Genomic DNA, 23,944 nt, shown 5'->3' with positions numbered 1-23,944 from the left:
GGAGGACATCATGGCGACAAATATGGAGACAAACATGGCGATAAACACGACGATCGTCGAGATTTTTGTCCTAAAAATCAATTTTACACAAAATGCATAAAAGTTTGTGACGAAACTTGCCCGTATCAAGCCCGTTGTCTCAACTCACAACACAAAAATTGCATTCCCGGATGCCAATGTGATCCAGGACTCTTCCGTGATGAGTTCGGAAAATGCGTTGAACTCAAAAGATGTCCCAATAAATGTTCCGCCAATGAAACCCAAAGTGAACTTGTCAATCCGTGCACCGAACTTTGCGCAAATAATCTCGTAACAACCGAACTTCGTCAATTATGCAACACAAATCGCGCCGCTCGACGAGGATGTGCTTGTCTCCCCGGTTACCGCAGATTATCTGACGACAGATGCGTTCGTGAAACGGATTGTCCTGCTTCCGTAATTAATCCTCCAACACAAATTACTTGTCCAACGGGCGAAATTTTCGTGGCTTGTCCGAGAATTTGCGCAGATCGATGCCCGCTTGACGCCGCACTTTGCGTTGAACCGAATGTATGTCGACCTCAATGTCAGTGCTCCGGAGTTAATTTCTTCCGAGTTGGCAGTCAATGTTCGAGCACGGGATGCCCAACACGTGAGTTTTGAACTTTTTTTTGAGTTTTGAAAAAAAAAATTAATTTTTTTTTAAATTTTAGTCACAACTTGTACGGGAGGAAGAGCAGCAAGAGTTCCAACTGCGGGCACAGAAAATACTCTTTGTAATATTTATTGTCCCAATTCAGTTGTGAATACGAATTGCGCTACAAGAGCTCTTGATCCCGCTGCTCAACAATGTCTTTGTCCCGCAGGACAAGTTTTTGAATCGCCGACTTCGCTTACTTGTGTGCCATTAGCTAATTGTCTTTAAGTTTAATTTTTTTTTATAATTTTTTAATTTAATTTTTTGTCATAAGATAATGTCTCAATATTCAATAAAAATAAAGATAAATTTTAATTTTTTTTTTGTCATGTTCTTAATTTTTCTTGATTATTCTTTTTAATCATTAAATTTTTTTTTTTTAATAATTTTTTAATTATTTTTTAATTAATTTTAATTATTTTTTTTTTTTATTTTTAATAATTTTAATAATAAATAATTTTAATTTTTTTTTTAATATATTTTTTAATTATTAATTTTTTAAAATTTTACCAATTTTTTTTCCATTAATAGTTTTCATTCTTAAATATTTTTTTAAATTTAATTTTTTCATTTATTAATTTAATTTGAAATTAAAAATAACTCAAAAATAATAAAAATAATCGAAAAATAAAAAAAATTAAAAAAAAATAAAAAACAAATTTTAAAAAAATAATTAAAAAAAAAAAATTAAAAAAAAATTTAAAAAAAAAAAAATTATAAATTTAAAAAAAAAAATAAAAATTAGTAAATTAAAAAAATTTGAAAAAAATAAAAATTTATTAAAAAAAATTTTTAAAAAAAATATTAAACAAATTTTTTAAGGAAAATTTTACTTGACACTTCGTTTTAATTATTTTTCGATTTAAAAATGTTTTTTATATTTCTATCGATTATTAAATTGCTTTAAAATTAATTAAGAATAAAATTTAAAAAAAAACTTACCTGTAGCGAAATTGAACCAGAATTATCCTTATCGAAAATTTGAAACACTCGTTCGGTAAAAAATGGCTAAAAAACAAAAAAAAAATCATTAAATTTCTCCTTAAAAACTCAAAACGTCAAAAACTTACATTTTTCGACGTCACAATTTTCTTAAATTCCTCTCGCCGAATTTCCTTCTCATTCCCGACAGTTTTGCGGAAAAGCGATTCCAATCGCTCCAACGACGTCTTATCGAATCCCGTTCGAGGTCTCGCATTCGTCAAATTCGAAATAAACTCCATTATCTGATTCGTTGAAATCTGATTTGTTGCATCGACATCGATAAGACGATAGAATTTGTCGATAATTCCGCGTGCCAACCAAATTTGTTGAAACTTGTCGAACGTAACTTGTCCCTCGCCGCATAACACGTACGCCACTGACTCAATTTGCTCCGCAAAGTCGATTTGTTTTTCGTCGCTGTGTTCAGGAAAAAAAAAACGAAAGAAACGAAGAAAATTAAGTTTTGTAGATCACCCAAGTGTTTGTGTTGTCGAAATCGAAAAAGGGAGTAAGTACATGAGAGATAAAGAGATATCGTTCGAACAAACAACCACGAAACAAAAAACTGTGAACATTTATTTCTTGCCATTTTTGTATTTAAAACATGACTTTTTCCTGCGATAAAAGCAACTTAATGAGCTTGTTCAGTGTCAATCATAGCAATTGTGGAATTTTGTGTTGTCAAGTTTTTTTTTGTTGTTTCGTTCTTTTTGCTTTAACGAACTCGAGAAAAATGATTTAATGTTATTTTATTTATTAAATGTAAAAATTTCTAAGATTTTATAAATTTGTTTTAAATTTTTTTTTTCGTTCATATTTTTTTTTTATTTTTCAATTTTTTTTATTTAATAATTTAATTTGAAATTTAAAACACAGTTTTTGATATATTTTTGCTCTTGATTTAGTTTTCAAAATAAAACTATGTCAAAGAAAAAAATTTTTTTCAGTTTCAATTTTTTAGCAGTTTTGAGTTATAAAATGAATAAAAATGATAAATTAGAGCCCTCTGACAAATTTTTATCCATTTGGATCAATATTTGACAAAAATTGCTTTGACACAGTTTTTGACACAGTTTTTAACATATGTAGTTTTTCTCTTGATTTAGTTTTCAAAATAAAACTATGTCAAAGAAAAAATTTTTTTTCAGTTTCAATTTTTTGGCAGTTTTGAGTTATAAAATGAATAAATATGATAAATTAGAGCCCTCTGACAAATTTTTATCCATTTGGAGCAAGATTTGACAAAAATTGCTTTGACACAGTTTTTGACACAGTTTTTGACACAGTTTTTCTCTTGATTTAGTTTTCAAAATAAAACTATGTCAAAGGAAAAAAATTTTTTTCAGTTTCAATTTTTTGGCAGTTTTGAGTTATAAAATGAATAAATATGATAAATTAGAGCCCTCTGACAAATTTTTATCCATTTGGAGCAAGATTTGACAAAAATTGCTTTGACACAGTTTTTGACACAGTTTTTTGACATAGTTTCTCTTGATTTAGTTTTCAAAATAAAACTATGTCAAAGAAAAAATTTTTTTTCAGTTTCAATTTTTTGGCAGTTTTGAGTTATAAAATGAATAAATATGATAAATTAGAGCCCTCTGACAAATTTTTATCCATTTGGAGCAAGATTTTTTCTCTTGATTTAGTTTTCAAAAACATTTGACACAGTTTTTGACACAGTTTTTGACACAGTTTTTGACATAGTTTTTCTCTTGATTTAGTTTTCAAAATAAAACTATGTCAAAGAAAAAATTTTTTTTCAGTTTCAATTTTTTGGCAGTTTTGAGTTATAAAATGAATAAATATGATAAATTAGAGCCCTCTGACAAATTTTTATCCATTTGGAGCAAGATTTGACAAAAATTGCTTTGACACAGTTTTTGACACAGTTTTTGACACAGTTTTTGACATAGTTTTTCTCTTGATTTAGTTTTCAAAATAAAACTATGTCAAAGAAAAAATTTTTTTTCAGTTTCAATTTTTTGGCAGTTTTGAGTTATAAAATGAATAAATATGATAAATTAGAGCCCTCTGACAAATTTTTATCCATTTGGAGCAAGATTTGACAAAAATTGCTTTGACACAGTTTTTGACACAGTTTTTGACATAGTTTTTCTCTTGATTTAGTTTTCAAAATAAAACTATGTCAAAGAAAAAAAATTTTTTCAGTTTCAATTTTTTGGCAGTTTTGAGTTATAAAATGAATAAATATGATAAATTAGAGCCCTCTGACAAATTTTTATCCATTTGGAGCAAGATTTGACAAAAATTGCTTTGACACAGTTTTTGACACAGTTTTTGACATAGTTTTTCTCTTGATTTAGTTTTCAAAATAAAACTATGTCAAAGAAAAAATTTTTTTTCAGTTTCAATTTTTTGGCAGTTTTGAGTTATAAAATGAATAAATATGATAAATTAGAGCCCTCTGACAAATTTTTATCCATTTGGAGCAAGATTTGACAAAAATTGCTTTGACACAGTTTTTGACATTTTTTCTCTTGATTTAGTTTTCAAAATAAAACTATGTCAAAGAAAAAATTTTTTTCAGTTTCAATTTTTTGGCAGTTTTGAGTTATAAAATGAATAAATATGATAAATTAGAGCCCTCTGACAAATTTTTATCCATTTGGAGCAAGATTTGACAAAAATTGCTTTGACACAGTTTTTGACACAGACATAGTTTTTCTCTTGATTTAGTTTTCAAAATAAAACTATGTCAAAGAAAAAAATTTTTTTCAGTTTCAATTTTTTGGCAGTTTTGAGTTATAAAATGAATAAATATGATAAATTAGAGCCCTCTGACAAATTTTTATCCATTTGGAGCAAGATTTGACAAAAATTGCTTTGACACAGTTTTTGACAAAGTTTTTCTCTTGATTTAGTTTTCAAAATAAAACTATGTCAAAGAAAAAAATTTTTTTCAGTTTCAATTTTTTGGCAGTTTTGAGTTATAAAATGAATAAATATGATAAATTAGAGCCCTCTGACAAATTTTTATCCATTTGGAGCAAGATTTGACAAAAATTGCTTTGACACAGTTTTTGACATAGTTTTTTTGCTCTTGATTTAGTTTTCAAAATAAAACTATGTCAAAGAAAAAATTTTTTTTCAGTTTCAAAATTTTTATTCATTTGGAGCAAGATTTGACAAAAATTGCTTTGACACAGTTTTTGACACAGTTTTTCTCTTGATTCAGTTTTCAAAATAAAACTATGTCAAAAAAAAAATTTTTTTCAGTTTCAATTTTTTAGAAGTTAAAAATTTGAATGTAAATAAAAAGTTTTTAATGAGTGAAAAAATGAAAAAATTAATTAAACATATTTTTAAAGTGATTTCAAAAAAAAAAAAAAAAATAAGGAAAATTAAAATTTTTTAAATGACTTAAAAATTATAAAAAAAAAAATTATTTAAATTTTTATTTATTTAAAAAAGCTTTAAAATTTTCATTGTTAAAAAATATCAAATAAAATAAATTAAAAATAAATATTTCATGATATTAATTTTATGAGTGCGCAACGAGCAAAAAATCATGCGAACAACAACGTGCGGGATCGTGCAAATGCAAATAAATTAATAGAGTCAAAAAACCAAGTGCCTTTCAAAAAGATTAGACAAGAGAGACCGTTCATTCGTTTTTTTTTTTGCTGAAAGGAAGTTCGCGAAATATTTTCATGCAACATGCAATAAACCGCTAAAGTGCAATTAAAATGCGAAACCATAAAAAAGTCAACGCGATGTCCACGCTTTTCATTCATGCAATAATATTCACGGATTACTCTATTAAGCTCATTTATTCTTTCAAAAGCGACACAAAAAATTATCTGCTGCTTATTCAGCACGCACTTGTTTGTTTTTTTTCCTGTGATAAGACAAAACCTACAAAACTGACATGATTAACGAGAAACGTTCGAAGAACAAAAAATTCCTCCGAACAAAACACGAAGAAAAAATATTACAACTTTACATCATTTTAAATGATCTCCTCGCAGTAGGGGAGAACTTTTTTTTCGCATAATTCACGTATTTTATGATTTCTCGACGAGCCAACAAGATAGACAAGACACAAAACACGTTCACAAGAAAAAGGTTTGAAGTGCAAAAAAAATTATCTTGTCAAGTAACTTGATAGCAAAAAAAAAATATTGACGAAAATCATGTTGAATCATGTTGAAAGTTGCACGGCACATAAATGAAAGGACTTTTTTTCTGATATCATAATTACCGCGTTTTAAATACCTTCGAATTCGCCACTCAGAAAATGATAATGACTGAAAGAGACTTATGCTTAAAATATTGTTAAGTGTTTATTTTTTGGGAAATTTGAGACGTGACATGGTAAAAAAAATTATTTTTAAAAAAGTTGAGGTTACATTAAAATACATGCACTTTCATAGGGTGTTCGTTCATTCTGTCAACATGCCAATAAGTTTATTTTATTTAATGGGAATAATTATTAAAATGCGATTATTGAGCGTCATTAAATTGAGATTGAAAGTGATAAAAATGATGAAAGGTTTTTTTAATTTTTTTTAGGTATCGGATTTTGTTCACTGAGGAAGAAATAAATAAAATAATTAAAAAAAAATAATTTTTCGATGGTTGAATTAATAAGCAAAAATTTTATATTTTTGGTTTAAAAAAAAAATTAAAACAAAAAATTATTTTTAATAATTTTTTAATTTTTTTATATTTTAATGAAATATTTTATTTTTTTACAATTTTGAAGGTTTCAATTTAAATTCTCAAATCAAAAAATTTATTATAGATGAGAAATTTAATTTTTATGCAATTTTTAAAATTTTCAAGTATTAAAATTTAAAAATCAAGTAATAAAAATTTAACTTCATTTTTTTTATACTTTTTAAGAATTTCACAGTCAGCATGTTTTTTTTAATTTTATTAAATTATTAAAATAATTTTAAAAAATTTTAATGAAAATATTAAATAAACATTTGAAGTAAAAATAAACATTTTGAATGGCTTAATTTTTAATTAAAAAAATTTATTAAAAATATTTCTAAAAATTTTTTAAATTAAAAAAATTATAAAAAAAAAATTTTAAAAAAATTGGAAGATAAAATTTAATTTTGTTTTCCAAAACTACTTCTGAAATATCAAAAGTGAAAAACTAACTTCAAACTGCTAATTTTATTTTTTTTATTAATCTGATTTAAAATTCATCATTTTTTCATTTAAACTATTTTTTTTAATTTTAAAAATAATTAAAAAAAAAAATAATGGCTGAAAAATAGAAAAATTTATTAAAAAAAATTTTTAAACTATTTTAAAAAAAAAATTTTTTTAACGTCTTTTGAAACATCAAAAATGAAAAATTATCTTTTAAATGCTTTTAAATTCGTTACAAACAAATAAAAAAATAAACTAACTTGCCTTCAATCATAAATATTTTACAAAAATATTTTTTATAACAATCATAAAATAATATTTACTGTCCGCTTTTGCACATTATTAATACTCTACCTACCGAGGGATATTATAATAAATATTTATTTAAATTGTAAAATAAAACTACGTTTTGTTGCAACAAAAACTGATACTTGAAACATATTACAAACAAACACGATTTTTATTGGCTATCGGCTTTTATGTACTTTTATTTGCATAATCTCTCTTTGAACTATTTTCTTTACTTAAAAAAAAACTTACGTTAATCGTCCCTTGAGATGTTCAATCCATTTGTCTTGCGCGAGGTAATTCTGACTTTCCAAGTCGAACAAACGGAATAAGTTTTGCAGGAATTTCTGAAAGAAAAAAGAGAAAAAAATTGTTAATTTTCGTGCAAAATAAGTCAATTATGTGTTTTTCCTTCATTTTATTGAACATAAAACTCTCGTCATATTACAAAAAGTGAAAAAAAGCTGTAAATAAGCCGGTTTTGCTGCAACAGACACACATGCGAAGTAGTTAAAGTAGTTAGAAGTAGACACTTTTTATAAAACATCTGATGTAATTATTGGCAAAAAGGAGAGACAAACTTGACATCTTACAAGCCATAATATTGATACACAAACACAACGAAAGAAAAATCTGATACTGTTCGCCAAGTATCAGTCGCGCGACTTAGTTACAGTTTTTTTTTCAGACGATAATTGAAGAGACAGCTGTAATTTATGTATTTAGAACATTCACTTTGATTGTCAGCGATTTTCAATGTGAACTCATGACAGTCCGTGCTGTGTGCAAAAATCGCTCTCTTTGGAGAAGAAAAGTTTTTTAATCCACGTATGAAGTCTTTTTGTCACAGCAGGATAAATAAATTTACATTATTTGCATATAAATTCAGCGAGCAATCTTAATTGTGGATTAAACGAGTGTTTTTACATTGTTAAAAGTGCTCCAGCGAAAAAAAAAACAACAGAGATGGAAAAGAATAATTAGTTCGTTTAATAGGTTGACATGCGGTAATTATCGCAATGAATTGTCTCTACTTGTGAGCGAACGCCCCCTCCTGTTAAATTTATAAGTGAATGGACTTTGAGAATTTTGTTTTACGAGAAAAAAGGAACAATTTTTGTAAATTTTCTCATTCAGAGTAAGTAAAAATTATTTTACCTAATAAATTTTAAAAAAAAGTTAAATTAAAAAAAAAGTTAATTTACAAAAAAAATTAATTAAAAAAAATATTTGAATAATTTTTTTTATATTTTCATGAGATTTTTTTTAAATAAAATTTTAATTAATAAAATGTATTATTTTAATTAATAAAAATTATTAAAAAATAATTTAAAAAATTTAAATTTTTATAAAAATGATTTTTTTTTTTTTTCTTAGATATTTTTATGAGAAATTTAATTTTTAATGCAATTTTTTAAGTTTTTTATTAAAATTTTTAAATGAGAAATTTATAATTTTTTTTATGCAATTTTGATTTTTTTATTTTGTTTTAATTCAAATGTTCAAAAAATTATTAATTTTTTTTTTTTTAATTTTTTTTTATAATTTTCATGAGAAAATTTTTTTTAAAATTTTTAAATTAAAAAACTTTAATTTAAAAAAAAATTTTTTTAATTTAAATTTATTTTTAAAAAGTTAAATTTTTAAAGAAGGTAAAAAATTTATTTTTTGTAAAAAAATTTAAACGCAAAGACAGAAAATTATTTTAAAAATATCAGAAAGCTTAATTTATCGAAAATTTTTAAGATTCAGCCTTAAATAACGTTTCTTTCAAAAATTATTTAAAATTATTTTTTAAAATTAAATAAATTTTTTTCAAAAATTAAAAAAATTAAATTTTTTTAAAAAATTTTAAAAAAAAAATCATAAAAAAAATTTAATAAGTAATAAAAAAAATCATGAAATATGTAAAACAAAAAAATGAAAAAAAAAAATAAATTTTTATAGAATATTTCGTTCAAATTTCTCACAAAACCACAAACCTCTTAAAATGCAATTAATACAATTCACGAATTAATGATCTTAAACAATCTCACATAACTCATACTTTTTATGACTTTTTAATAAATAAATGGCTCGTCCTTCTGTATGCGCCGCTTTAATAACTGCACATTTACCGCAAACAGCATTAATCGAAACCAGATTAATTGCGCCCCTATAAAAAAATAAATAAATGAAACAAACAAAGTGAATGAACGAATGGGCGTTTTCTAAAAAAAACCAACTGTGAATTATTTATTTTGTGATAATATTTGATGTTCGTTCAACTTTTGATCTCCCACATTCGCGATTTTAATTAAAAACAGCACTCGTCATGGATCACATATCTCACACCTTGCAACTTTAATTTCATGCAGCAAATTGACAGGAGTTATGATTGATGACCAATGTCGTGTAAAGAAAAATATTTCTGCAATTTTTTTTTTATTGAGACATAAAAATGAGAATTAATTAACAATCGAATGTCATTGCATCGGGTCCTCGATAGAGTTTTTCTTTGTAACAAAGTTCTTCAGCATTTGGATCCAAACCAAGATTTTTCAAAGTTACTTCGTAACTTTTATCAAAAATATAATTGTACTCAACTCGGGAACAGGTGTCAACGCGTTTGCAAAATAGAGTGTCAGGCTGAGGATTTGTATATTTGGTATAAAGAGTTTTCGATAAACACCATGGAATGAAGATAATTACAGCAACAATCGTCGCTAAATACTAAAAAATAAAAAAAATAAGTGAAAAATTTTTTTTAGGCCGTTCCAAATTTTTTTTCGATGTTTTTGTCCCAAAAGATTTTTTTTTTAAATGGGGCAAAATAAAAAAAAAGTTTTTAAATACTTTTTCATACAAAATGTCAAAATTTAAAAAATTTTTGTCATTAATAATTTTTTTTTAAATATTTAAAAAATAATTTTTTTGAAAATAATTTTAAAATAATTTTTTTAAAATAAAAATTTTTTTTTTATTTTTAAAAATATTTTAAATTATTTTCAAAAAAATAATTTTTTTGAAAAAATTTTAAAATAAATTTTAAAAATAATTTTTTAAAAAAAAAATTTAAAAAATAATTTTTTTAAAAATTTTTTTAGAGAAGAAAAATAATGTTAAATTTCGTTTTTTAATACAAAAAATTTTGAAAATATTTTAAAAAATTTTTAAAAATTTCTTGAAAAAATATAAATAAAGACCAAAAAACGGTCAATATTGATGAAATTTTTAACTTTTTATTTTGCCCCATTGGATTTTCGACTTTTGAAATGGGGCATGGGACAAAAACATAGAAAAAAAATTTGGAGCGGCCTATATGAAAAAAAAAATTATTTTTAATGAATTTTTTAAGAAATCTTACGACGAGAGTCAATCTTGCATTAATATCTTTGTTAACCATGACGAAGCTCAAAATCGAAGCAACTATCGCAACTAATCCAAAAACCCAATAAGATAACGAAGCATCTAAAAAAATAAAAAAATTAATGCAAATTCATTTTTTTTACAGAAACTTACTAAGAAATCCGAGCAATTTGTATTCCTTGACCATTATCGTCCATACCGTGTTATATTCTTTCGTGTAGAATATCATAACGATGACTAACAAACACTAAAAATCCATCATAAATGACTCAATTCGAACGGAAATGAAGAAAAAAATTCTTACAAAAAGTAGAATGATGACAAATAAAATGAATCCCTTCAACAAAAGTATCATCGCACGTTCTTTTTGCTCCTGAGGACTCATTGCATCATCCTTGCTCGGCTCTCCTCCGCCAATCATCGACGCTGCGGAATACGTAGATGGCGGCACATACATCTGCGGCGTGTTATAATACGCCATTTGGGGCGGCATCATTGGAGCGGCGTTGTAATAAGCACACGCTGGAGTCGCTAAAGGCATCATATTTCCATAACCGCCCAAACTTCCGCCGTAAAATGCGGGATTTGCCCCATATACTTGCGCATTCGGATGTTTTTCGATGTAAGCTTGAACATCAGACATGCTAATACTCTTTCGACGGGATTTTTGGGGGGATTTTTCGATGTCGGAATCATCTAAATGATGCATTGACCTCTGAAAATTCAGTTTTTATCGCAATCGATTGTCTCTAAAAGTCATTTACTTACAGATTTTTTGAGTTTTTTCGATTTTTTGCGCTTATGTGCTTCATTATGAGCATCAGAGACGAATTCCGGTTCAATTGTATCCAAGTTTTTCTCTTTTTTACGTTTCTTTTTTAACGTACTATTCCCATTTTCGTCAGATTTTTTATCCGTTTTTGATTTTTTCTTCTTTTTTTTACTTTCAGAAGTCGAATTTTCAATATTTTCTTCTTCTTTTACAGGTTCAAGGACAATTTCTTCTTCATTTTGTGCAAAAAATTGCTCGTTTTCGATTTCCAAGATCTCAGTTGGAGTAGGCGGAGGAGGTAAATTTTCCATTTAGTACTTTTTCTTTCAAGAAATGATGAATAACTAACAGAAAAATTAAATTTCAGGTGAACTAAATAAATTTTTTATCAACACAGGATATGGATATCCGACGAGTCATTAAGGCCGTTCCAAAATTTTTTCGATGTTTTTATAAAAAAAATTTATAAAAATAATTGTCAAAAATTTTTAAAAATAATTTTGTTTTAAAAATATTTTTAAAAATAATTTTTTTTAAATATTTTTAAAAAAATTTTTTTTTGAAAATTTTTTAAAAATATTTTTTTTTAAATATTTTTAAAATTATTTTTTTTTAAAATATTTTTAAAAATAATTTTTTTTTTAAATATTTTTAAAAATAATTTTTTTTTTTAATTTTTTTTTAAATAATTTTTTTAAAAAATAAAATTAATTTTAAATTTTTTACAAAAATTCTTTAAAATTGAAAATATTCAAAAAAAGGTCAATTTTGATGAAATTTTTAAATTTTTTTTTTATTTTTAGATTTTCGACTCTTGAAATGTGGCATGAGACAGAAACAAAAATTTGGAGCGACCTCAGAGAAATATTCATAAGTTGTTGAGTCACTGTCAGCATAAATTTATTGTTACATATTTTCATAATTATCTCCATTCTCCGTCATTTATCGGCGGTTAATCGATATCAGTAGCAAAAAAAAAATTATTTCGCGAATTACGCGCGTGTCGAAGCGATATGTAAGTAAAAGTATTTAATTTATGAGCTCAAATGACTTTTAAAATATTTTTTTTATAATTTTTAACTTTTATTGCTTCTTCTAGATATGGTCACAGAGCGATAAACGACTTCTCATGTAAAATTAATATCCTTCTGGAAGGAGAGCGATAAACATGATGAGATAAACAACGAAGAGAATGACAAACATTACGCGATTTATGAAGCTTGCAAGAACCATCATCGCTGTAATTTCTCGTTTTTTAGCTGTGGCAACCAAAATTGCGTCATCCGCTTGCGTTTCGACATCTTCACTTCCAGTTTTCAAGCCATTCGAGTCGTAATTCACGTTCATGCGATAGAAGAAAATGTTTCCGACACGATTTTGCGACAATGTTTTCAGGGAATTTTCGACCCATAACGGTTTGGGGAGTTGACTTGCTTCCATCGCTTGCACGAGAACAGTTTCGATCAACACAACGATCGTAATGAACATCGAATCTCGGAAGAAAAGTAAGATATTGGGGACAGTATCGCCGTTATGAGGCAAAAGCCATGTCAAATGTTGCACAAAAAGGAAATGCGTGACGATATTTAAGCTTAACAGGATGAAACGATTGCCGCCGACGCTCGAATCCATCAGCAAAACCAACAAATTTGTGATTATCATGAAGATTGCGGGAAACATGAACAAAACTTCCATTACTCCGGAATGACGTTCGAGGTCGAAAGTGAAGTTAATCGTTGGAAAAGTCTCGTTCGGGCAACAACTGTAAGTTTTACTAACTCTAACGGCTTTTGACTTGACAATTTTCCACGAATGATTCGGTTGCGTTTCACTCGTTACTACTTTTAGCGTTTTATTGTTGTAATCCACGTGTTCGCCGGGACTCATCCAACTGCCAAAGTACAAAGTACACGATTGCGTGTCATAAGGCCATCGAGCGTAATTCGGTTTGCAATGCGCTGTAAACTCTATCGGCAAAACGCACTGAATTCTACCCGCACTCGAAGTTTCACAATTTACCGATCCATGCTCCTGAATGTTTTGCCCGTTATCCGAATTGTACAAACTTATGTCTGGAGTCCAGATTTCGGTAGAAGATACCAAAACATCCTTAATTCCTTCCCAATTGCTCGGATCCCATGTTAGATGTTCGTCAGTCCAGCTCATTGGCATCCAAGCATAAATCGTAAGGCGATTTTCGTCTTCTTTGTATTCGAAAGACTTCAAATGCATCGTTACTGTGATGATTATCTGCTTGTTGGGATCTTTGATGGGACGAACAGAGGTATCGTAGTCACAAAGTAACTTTTTTCGCAATTCGCCAAGTTTGGTTTTTTGTGTTGCGCCGCAGTTAATTGACGAAGCAGCGTGAATTGCGAGAAGAAATGTTAAAAATAGAAAAGTTTTACGGAACATTTTTTCTTGGAAATGATCCGAAATGTTTGAAATTCAGAGAATAAATGATCGTCAATTATTGTGAGATAGAAGATTTGAGCTGAAAAATTTTTACTCCCCTTTTTGTGTCATCTGGTTTTTATTTTTTTTTTATCAGTGAACTAATTTTTTAAATTTAATGGTTTAATGAAAATTTTTGCTACTTTCATCGTTGAAAAGAAAAAATTATAAAAAATTGTATTTTAGAAAAAAGTTTAAAAAAAATTTTTTTTTTTCAAACTTTGAGTCAAAACAATAATTTATTTTTATGCATATAAAATTTTAAAAAAATTTCTAACATACATTCTTTACATACAAAATTTTTATTTTTCGAAAAAAAAATTTTTTGTTCAAATTTTTTTATTTATTTGTTTTTTAGAATTTCAATAAGTTATTTATTATTTTTAAAATATTTTTTCACACGAAATTTTTATTTTGTTAAAAAATAAAAAAAAAATTTTTTCAAATATTTTTAAATTTCAATTGCCTACCTATTTTTTTATATTTTTAAAATATAATTTTACACATTAAATTTTTATTTAAAAGAAATAAAAAAAAATTTTTTTGTTCAAAATTTTTCACTTAAAATTTTTTTAGAATTTCAATAAATTATTTTTAATTTTTAAAATATATTTCACATGAAATTTTTATTTTTTAAAAAATAAATCATTTTTTAAAAATTTTAATAATATTTTTTTTATTTTTAAAATAAAATTTTACACATGAAATTTTTATATTTTAGAAAATCAAAAAAAAAAGTTTTTTTTGTTCAAATTTTTTCATTTATTTTTTTTTTAGAATTTCAATAAGTCATTTCGTATTTTTAAAATATAATTTTACACATAAAACTTTCATTTTTAAGAAAAACATTTTTTCTTTTATTTCCAATAAAAAATTTTTAAGAATTGTAGTAATTTTTAATCAAATTTTCATTTTTAAAAAAATAAAAAAAAAATCAAATTTTTTAAAAATTTTATTTTAATTTTTAACAACTTATTTTTGTAAAAAATACGCTTTTGTAAGTAATTCGATTAATTTTTTTTAAAATTATTTTCGCTCTTTTGCAGTTCAAACGGAGGTATCTTATCATCATTTGTGTCGCTTATAAAAGCAATAACACAAGAAATACATATTCAACTAGTCAGTTAATGAGTTATTGATATGAGTTATGAATTTATGATATCAAGCAGAGTTTAGCGGCAAAAATCTTTTTATCATTAAATAGACGAGAGAAAGAGCGAAACGAGAGAACGAACGGAATGTTGCTTGTAACAAAATACTGATTGTTGGAACGTTTATAATGGCAAAATGTTCACAAATGGAATTGAAAACACGTTTCGATTATTTTTTTTGTGTCCGAAGACGAATTTTATTTAATATTTTATAATTTTTTTTACATCATTTTTTTCTTTCTGTACTACTCTATCAATAAGTTACTACATTTTGGGAAACTACGGTAAAAAGATGCACACTTTTTTAAGCGGATTTGGAGCATTCAGTAGGAATGGAGAATTTGGTTGTTTCAGTAGCAGACATATCAGCCATGTCGGGGGTTTCGCCACGCTTGATCATCTTCTTCCAAACATTGGCTTCTTGATCGCTTTCATGACGGCAATGAACTTCGACGTATTGGATCTTTTCCATTGCTTCGCGTGCGGGTTCGCATTCGCCGGCGCATGTTGGGAGAGCGCGTTTGGTAAAGCAGATTTGATCAGCCTTGTGTTTGTACAAGATTTGATGTTCAATTCCGCATTTGCCAGAACGTTGTTCTTTTCCTTCCCATTGGGCGGTGCGTTCAGATTTCAAGGCTTGTCCACGACGAGATTCAGATTTGCTGCTTCTCTTTTGATCTTTTTCTTTGTCTTCTTCGGAAGAGCTTGAAGAGTCGGAGTCGGAATCCGAATCGGAGTCAGAGTCAGATTCAGAGCTTGAGGATGAAGAAGAAGAAGAAGAAGAGGAGGATGATGAGGAATCAGAGTCGGAGTCGGAGTCAGAATCATCAGTATCGACTTTGCTTGGGCGCCAATATTTACGTCCTGCTTCGCGTTCAGAGATGATGTTTCCAGTTAAGGTTTCACGTTCCAAACATTCAGCTTTTTTAGCTTCCAATTTCCATGCTTTTGCGGGTCCTTGGCAAGAATCTTCATCAGTAACAGCCCATGAGGCAGTGAAGTGACGATCTTTGCGAACAACGCAGTTTTCAGGAGTAGAATAATCATCTTCTCCTTCTCCGTTGTATGTTCCGCACAAACCACGAACATCTCCGCGATAAGTAGAGTCAGCGAACAAACGTGCACGATATCCATCATAAACAATGGTAAGAGAACCATCACGAACATCGACTTGAATTTCGTTTCCGGGAAGAGCAAAGATGCGAACAGCGGGTTGATCGTCATTATCATCGTTGGTGTACAATTCAGTAGCGTGTTTCTCAGAAACTTGTTGTTCCTTTCCGTTGATGAAGGCGCGTGGAGTTTTCTTTCCATTGGGTGTCAAACGAACAACGTAATCGTGATCATCTTCTTGTCCAATGACAATCATGAGTTCCTTTTGGTTATCAGGAGCTTCACGAACCAAAACAGCAATTTCTTCATCTTCATCGCTGTCATCATCCTTTTGTTCTCCCAAGCGGTGTTCTTGTTCGTCGTTGTCAGCGTTGATCATGAGCACATGCCAGCATTCGCCCAATTCAACATCAGTTGTACGGTTGTCGAAAGTGTTCAATTTGTTTTGTCCAATGGTACATGAGGCTTCCAATTGATCGCGTGTAGCAACGAGAGCAACATGATCAGCAATTGAGATTGTTGGATGAATTGCCAAAGCGGCGCGAGCGAAACGGTTTTCCAAACGAACGTTTTGGAATTCAGCTTCGACATCAGGGGCTTGAATGGTAACGTTGAAAGATTCCATATCAGGAGCCAATTCCATTTCCAAGTGCATTTTTCCGGCTTTGTTGTTAACCTTGATGGCGTTTTCTTCCAAATATTTGAATCCAGCGACGCGCAAAGCGTTGAACATGTACATTGTAGCGTTCTTGGTTTTGCTGCTAACATCGAATGAGACATCAGCGGTATATTTGTTCAAGATGTTGGCACGACGAGTAACGTTTTGGCAAGCGGGCAAAGCGAAATCTCCTTGAGCCATTTGACGGTTGCACAATTGAGCAAGAGGATGACGACGAAGCCATTCTTTGCGTTCTTCAGTTTGTTCCAATTTAGCAGAAGCAGAGATACGTTGACCTCCTTGGCATTTTTCTCCGAAGTTCAAGTGCATTTCAACACGAGAAGTAGCGTCGAATTTCATGGCGTTGTTGTAGTTCAAGACAGGTACGTTGGGGAAACGAGATGAAACAGTCAAACACAATTGACGTTGAGCTTCCTTTGCGGGGTTAGCAGAGAAGAAGGCGAGGAAACGTTCCTTTTCATCAACAGGGCTTGAGGCGTGAGCAATTGTAGCAATGAATTTAGCTTCCTTTTGTCCCAAGAATTGCAAAGTGACATCCATAACTTCAGCATCGCTATTGCGGATACCTGCGGCAGCGTTTTGCAAGAAACGGTTTTGACGACGTTCGCTCAATGGAGACAATGAATCAGCTTGAGCCAAGTTTTCTTCGTTGTATTCGCCAGAGTTTCCGTGACGGGCTTTTGGATGTTTGATGTCGGATTTTTGGTATTCTTCATCGTAGTTGGTTTCGTTGTAAGAAACGCTCAATTTGATGAGTTTAGCGGATGTACGATCCAAATCGTAGTTCAAGTTGAAGTTGAAGTATTCGTGAGTCTTTGTCGATGTTGGGTACATCAAAGCAGAGAGCAAATCATGACGTTGCAAACGGTTGTAAAGTTCAGCCAAATCCATGAATTTGGTATCGTATTCTCCTTGAACACGGAGACCAACTCCTGTAAGAGCAGCGCCGAATGTTTCATCAACCTTTTGTGTGCGGCGTGTGTGAACCAATTTAACGTTCTTTGATTCAGCAACTGGGCGAATGTTGACGATGTCTTTTTGGGCAGTGTATGGCCAGCAGCTAACGTGAGCAACTTTGTTGTCTTTCTTTGTGTATTGAGGGCGGAATTCAGCGACTAAATCTTGGTTGACAGTATCGATATCGACATCAACAGCAACGGGAACGTAGACTTGAGATTTCTTTTGGAAACCAGCAATGAATCTTTCGTGGTTGAATGGAGTGACGAATCCAACTTTAGCATCAACCATGCGGGAGAAAAGGATAGAGATATCAGCAGATGCGTTGATGGCTTTAGGAACACGAACAACATCTTCATGAACTTCAGTGAAATCGGGTTGAGTGCGCAATTGAGCTTCTCCGCCGATTTGAACCAAGTTGGGCTTCTTCAAAGTGTAAACGAATGGGAATCCAGTGCTCAATGGGAATGCCAAAGAGATGATGCGTTCATTGTAGAATTTGGTAAAGTTGAAGCTTTGTCCTGTTTTCAAGTCACGAGCGATTTCCTTCAATTTTTCAGGCAAGCGTTCGATGGTAGAGTTTTCGAAGGCAACAAAGCGTTTTGTGGCAAAGATTGTCATCAAGATTTGACCTTCCAATTTTTCAGCTTCATCAGTTTCGATGTCGAGAGATTCAGCAATCTTCTTGATCGACCATTTTGATGGGTTTTCCTTGTTAGCCTTGTTTTGACGAGATTTCTTGTATTCTTGTTCTTCACGGGTTTCGATTTGATCATCAAGAACATCCAAAAGTTGATCGATGCTTGAGCACAAAGCGTGGAAAACGTATTTGACGTTTTGGATACCTCCCATATCTCCGATAACATTCATGAAAACAGCTTTAGGAGCAGCGTGATCTTCAGATCCGATCCATGAGAATTGAGTACGGTAAGCCAAGTTCATTTCTTCAACAGCGTAATCGCGGAGAATAGATCCAGAATAGTGAAGTCCGAGAGTTTTAGGGTTAAGCATTTGGATGGCAGCGGAAGCTTGTTCAGCCAAGTTTTGGTATTTAGGATGTTGCAATTTGGAAGCAGATTCCAAAGCAGTCTTAACACAAGCTTGAACTTGAGTTGATGGATCAACATGAGTGAATTGAGCCATACGTTGTAACATGGCAAGAGGAGGAGATGTACGCATCAAGAGCATAACAGCAGCGCAACGAACTTCATGAGCTTCTCCGACGTTTTGGTAGATGCGGAACAAGATTCTGCGAGCAGGGCTTGGGTAATAACGAGTGTAGCGTCTCAAAGCAGCAACAATTGCCAAACGTTGGAATTCAGTGACTTTGTGTTTTTGTTCCAAGAAAGGTTCAAAGACGGGCAAAGTTTCTCTGTGTCCCAAATTTCCGAGAGCTTGAACAGTAACGAGGAATTTGTGAGAATCATCTTCATCAGCAGCCTTCTTCAATTCGTGAGCCAAATATGGAATGACTTCCTTCATGATCATTTGGTTATCGCGATCAGACAACCATCCAAAAGCGTGAACGGGATAATAGTTGTAGGCAGATTCGTTGCTGGTTTGGGCTTTTCCGAGGATATCAGTAACAGCCAACAAGCAAGTAACATTAGCGTGATCTTGAGTCTTAACAGTTGCGGATGTAGCGAGATCGAACAATTCTTTTAAAACTTTTTCAGTTGGAACACGAAGAGTTTGAGGCAAAGCAGCGCACAATTGAGCAGCACGTTCTCCTGTAACCTTCTTGTTTTCGATCCAAGATTTGATGCGCAAAACAGCGGGGCCTGTACCGGCTTGAACAACAGCGTCACGGAAAGATTTCCATGCGTTGGCACGTTTTTCGAAGCGCATTTGTTCTTCGCGACTCTTTCCTTGTTGACGGGGTTCTCCGAATTCACCGACTTGAGTGTACAATTGTTTTTCAGTTTGCTTGATTTCTTCTTCATCCATAACACGGATAAGGCGAGACATAATGTTGAATTTTTCCAAAGTGTGAGCTTCAGGGATTTGACTTGGGACAGTAAGATCTTCTCCGATTTCGCGAGCCAATTTGGTAACGTCACGAACGAGATCAACATCGTGAGATTCGGCAATATTCTTTCCCTTGTATCCAGTGAAGAATGGCAAGAATGGGTTGTTTGAGGCTTCATGAGGTTGGGGTTTTTCATTCCAATGTTCTTGGCTGCTTTCCATGCTGCTCAAGTCGCTATCGTCATTTTCGTCAGAGCAATCATCGCTTTCGCTGCTTGAGGATGACGAAGATGAAGAAGACGAAGAGCTGTCGGAAGAACTGTCAGAATCAGAGTCGGATGAAGAAGATGAAGAGCTATCGTCATCGTCGCTATCAGAGCTATCGGAAGAAGAGCTGTCAGATTGGGAGCTTTCAGAAGAGGATTCTGAAGAAGTCTTTTGTTTTTCCAAACGATCCAAATCACGGTTGTGTTCTTTGTACAATTCTTTCTTGTCCTTGGAGGTCAAAGAACGACGAGAACGTCCCTTGCGTTGTTCCTTCAAGTTTTGTTTAGGAGATACCTTTTGGTTGTCGCTTTCGTTGGAATCGCTGGAGTCGCTTGAGCTGCTTGAGCTATCAGAGTCATCAGAATCATCAGAGTCAGATTCGCTTGATTCAGAAGAGCTTGAGCTTGAAGAAGAAGAAGAAGAGGAGCTTGAAGAGCTTGACGAGTCATCAAGTTCAACAACTTTGTTTTGTTTATCGTCGGCAATGTTGTAACTGTAAACGAGAGAAACGTTGACGGGGTTTGCTGGAAGTTTAGGGAGTTCATTTCCCATGGATTTGGTAGCAACCAAAGTGACGTTGATCTTGGAAACAACTTCAGCTTTGTTTTCGCTGTAGAGATCAGGGCTCAAGGTAACTTGAGTTTTGGAGATGGAAGATTGGATTGTGTAGTTTTTGACATTTCCGGACAAAACCATGCGAGATGTAGTAGATTTCTGTTTAAAAAATCTTCAATCAAAATCGTTTCAGGTAAGAAGAAAAGATCAAAACTTACAGTGAAGAAATCACCCATTTGGTTGGTGTTTGGTTTCGAGTCAGTCAATCCGCTGATACCGAAATGATATCCCATGCGACGTTCGCAGTTGCTGTAGTTCATGCTCTTGCCAACTTCGATCAAGTCCTTTTCTTTGTTCAATTCAGGCATTGGGGCCCAATGAGGATGAGATTGCAACATGTAACGAGGCAAAGGCGAGACATCATACAAAGTTTCGCATTCTCCTGTAACAGCGCGTTCCATAACCTTGAAGACGCCAGTCATATCTTCCTTTTCGGGGAATTCGTTTTTGTCGCACTTGATTTCGTTGTCTCCGCGCAAGTCAATTTGGAACAAGGAAGCAATAGCCTTGATTTGGTTAGCTTCTTCGTTCGTGGTTGTGCGATCGACAGCCAAATGCTTGATAGAACCGCCAGATTTCAAGTGAATCTCGAAAGGTTTGGTGTTCTGGATGGGCATTGGTTGGAATTTCAAGTCTTTCGACGAGAATTGAGTTTTCGATCCTTTGGGCAAAACGTCGTTAACCGTCGCATATTCGGCAGACACAACTTTGCCAACCAAATAGTTCTTGTTCACGGGGCGAATTGTAACGTATCCACGAGTAATAATTCCGGTCCATTGATCTTGCATATTTGGCAAAGCTGCCAAAGTACGTGAGTTTAACTCATATTTGTATTCGGTGCCGAGATCCCAGGCACCTTCTCCAGCTACTAAGCCGACTGTAAATTAATAGTTTTTGTTGTTATTTCAGATTTCATCCAATTTTTCACATCGTTTACTTACCTAAAACGCAAATGAAAATAGGAGAAATCATCCTGAAAGTTGTTCTTGACTCTACTGTTCGAATCGAAGAACTGTGATGATTTCGAAAAAGCTTACAGCTTATATACTCCGATCACAGGTTCATGCACAATACGCCAAAATGCATCGGAATGATAAGAAATTCGTACGCGAAAGCAAAATTTTCTTTAACAAACATCTTTCAATCAATTCGAACAGATGTAAATTTGCTGATAATGAGTCATGTACCTCCCGTTCACGTAACTTCCGATTTTGATTAATTTTAGATTGAATGGGAGACTCGTAACAGCTGTTCTCTAAATCCAAATCCGTTTGAATGAAAGATTTTAATCAATTTGAAATGTCATTCAACCCATTTTCTTATCAGCAAGAGGACTTTCTAGACTTTGTTGCATCAAAGGTGTTTTTCTGAAGGTCTTTTGTTTTACTAATTGAAATGTTTTGACAGAAAAAATATAAAATATGTCAAAAATTTTCCTCATTTAATATTTTTTCTATCATTTTTTGGTATAAAAAGTACCAAAATTGACCTAAAAATGTAATTTAAAAGAAATTTTTTTGATATATTTTATCTTTACTTTCTATCAAAATTACCAAAAATTGTCAATTTGTTAAAAAAATTTAAGTTTTTGATAAATTTAAGTTTTTTCCCACACAAATTCTGTAAAAGTGCATGTTCCAAATAACGAAACTTTCATTCTCATTTCGAAAAGTTTACATTCTGTCATTAAAATCTCAAATTAACAAAATTTGATGATTTAATATTCCTCGAAAGTCATTAAAATTTCTCGAATAATCATCAATTTCATTCATCAGCCTCTCCTCTTTTCGTTCTGAAAGACATTTATCATCAAAGCTGTGACATTTTTGCTGCAATTGCATCTCGTTACTACCCACATTCGAGTGCCGCACGTCACACAATGACAAAAAAGTGACGATTAATTTATTTATTTGCGAACATTTTTTCGATTATTATTTCATTTCACGCGCGCTTTGATTCCGAAGCGAGGTGACAGAAAGTATTTAAATGTTTACACCTCTCAGATACGACAAATTATGCAGTCAATCATGATCTTGAGACAGAATTACAGAGAAAAAGGAAGAATAAGAGAATGTGAAACAATGCTGAGAAGCCCTTCGAGCATCGACATTTTTTTCTGCGATAATTGGCTCTTTTTTGAATGAATCAAATCTTGATCAGATATTTAAAAATGAAATGTTTTACTTTCATTAAAGCCATAATTTAAGAGAAGTGTCTCAAGTTCGTGAAATTTGGGTAAAAAAGTTGTTGGAAACAATCGAGATTGTTAAACATGAATTAAAAGCTTAATTGTGTGTAAGTTGTTATTTTGTGAGAAAATTTCATTTTTTATAAAAATATGAAAAAATTTTAATTTTTATGAAAATATGAAAAATTTTAATTTTTATGAAAATATGAAAATTTTAAATTTTTATGAAAATATAAAAATTTTAAATTTTTATGAAAATATGAAAATTTTAAATTTTTATGAAAATATGAAAATTTTAATTTTTATGAAAATATGAAAAATTTTAATTTTTATGAAAATATGAAAAATTTTAAATTTTTATGAAAATATGAAAATTTAAATTTTTTATTGAAAATACGGAAATTTTTTTTTTGAATGTCTTCTTTGAAAAATAATCGAAAAGACGTTCAAATAAAATTTTCGTATTTTTCATAAAAAATTAAAATTTTCATAATTTTTATAAAAAAGAAAATTTTCTCACAAAATAATTTTCGTTCAAAAAGCGAAAGAAGTAATCTCGTGTTCAAACTTCCCCAGAAGCACTGCACACACTTTTTGTTTGGACACTTCTTTTGTTTGCTGCAAATTTATTATTTCTCTTATTTGGTTTTGCTTCATTTACTTTTTTTTATTGATTTCAATGTCTTTTGCCTTTGTAATAACTGCTGCATGAAAAACGAGCAAAATTACGCAGAAACAGCAGTTCAAGCATTGTTTATACCTGATAAATTACACCCATGTTCATCTCCATGGGCGATTCCCTCTCTCTTCTCTGTGCCTTGTTGCTTTATTTTTATTTCTTTATAAATATTTATTGTTTGTCATATATTTACAAAAAAAACTCTCTTTCTTCTTTCATTGCAGACCTTTTCATTTACATGTGCAAAAAATGGGCAAATAATGACGTCGAGACACGATGAGGATTTATTGCGAGCTTTGGGCTACTTTATTCGCAACTCCATATTGCAACATTTTGTGAATGTCACACACAAACACACACACATTTATCATAAATTTTAACAGACAAAAAAATAGTTGTTTTGACCAATCAGCACTCGAGTGTCAGTCACTAAAAATAACAAGTAATGCATGGCCATTTGCAGCAATTCTAATTTTTTGTGTGTGCAGCATACAATTCTAATCATTAGTTTATGAAAATTTTCGTTAAAAAAATCTGTTAAGCGCATTTCAACAATTTTTTGTTTTTTAATTTTTTTTTAAATTTATTATTTTTGAACTTTTTATGAATTTTTGATAATTTTCAAAATTATAATTTTTTTTATTTAATTTTTTTTTAAATGAGTCTTAATATTTT

The 23,944-nt window shown here is 30.6% G+C and overlaps 3 protein-coding genes across 3 annotated transcripts in view; all 3 read right to left on the bottom strand.

The window, feature by feature from the left end:
- The window catches only part of LOC134832572 (NADPH oxidase 5), a 46,038-nt gene that overhangs the window by 17,023 nt on the left and 5,071 nt on the right, over positions 1 to 23,944 (bottom strand). The window contains exons 2-4 of the mRNA XM_063846636.1: positions 7,331 to 7,425; positions 1,747 to 2,077; positions 1,619 to 1,684 (exon numbers count right to left, since the gene is read on the bottom strand). Of these exons, the coding sequence (XP_063702706.1) occupies positions 1,619 to 1,684; positions 1,747 to 2,077; positions 7,331 to 7,425 (492 nt within the window). The remainder of the gene's footprint in view (positions 1 to 1,618; positions 1,685 to 1,746; positions 2,078 to 7,330; positions 7,426 to 23,944) is intronic.
- Positions 12,016 to 13,624, bottom strand: LOC134832557 (neuronal acetylcholine receptor subunit alpha-7-like). Its single transcript, XM_063846619.1, has one exon. The coding sequence runs from the start codon at positions 13,611 to 13,613 to the stop codon at positions 12,336 to 12,338; it is 1,278 nt and encodes a 425-aa protein (XP_063702689.1). The 5' UTR covers positions 13,614 to 13,624; the 3' UTR covers positions 12,016 to 12,335.
- On the bottom strand, positions 14,992 to 21,402 carry LOC134832554 (vitellogenin-A1-like). Its single transcript, XM_063846618.1, has 3 exons — positions 21,344 to 21,402; positions 20,561 to 21,279; positions 14,992 to 20,501 (listed from the first exon to the last, which is right to left on the bottom strand). The coding sequence occupies exons 1-3, from the start codon at positions 21,372 to 21,374 to the stop codon at positions 15,108 to 15,110; spliced, it is 6,144 nt and encodes a 2,047-aa protein (XP_063702688.1). The 5' UTR covers positions 21,375 to 21,402; the 3' UTR covers positions 14,992 to 15,107.

Source organism: Culicoides brevitarsis, chromosome 2 (genome assembly GCF_036172545.1).
Source record: "Culicoides brevitarsis isolate CSIRO-B50_1 chromosome 2, AGI_CSIRO_Cbre_v1, whole genome shotgun sequence".
In the NCBI taxonomy this organism is placed as follows: Eukaryota; Metazoa; Arthropoda; class Insecta; order Diptera; family Ceratopogonidae; genus Culicoides; species Culicoides brevitarsis.
This window is presented reverse-complemented; position numbering and strand designations above follow the sequence as displayed.

What these genes read in the sequence shown, in the direction of transcription:
- LOC134832557 (XM_063846619.1), bottom strand. Translation starts at nt 13,613, where the DNA reads ATGTTCCGTAAAACTTTTCTATTTTTAACATTTCTTCTCGCAATTCAC.
- LOC134832554 (XM_063846618.1), bottom strand. Translation starts at nt 21,374, where the DNA reads ATGATTTCTCCTATTTTCATTTGCGTTTTAG. An exon ending in TATTTTCATTTGCGTTTTAG is followed by an intron (nt 21,280 to 21,343) that starts GTAAGTAAACGA and finishes ATTAATTTACAG; the next exon opens with TCGGCTTAGTAGCTGGAGAA. An exon ending in AAATGGGTGATTTCTTCACT is followed by an intron (nt 20,502 to 20,560) that starts GTAAGTTTTGAT and finishes TTTTTTAAACAG; the next exon opens with AAATCTACTACATCTCGCAT.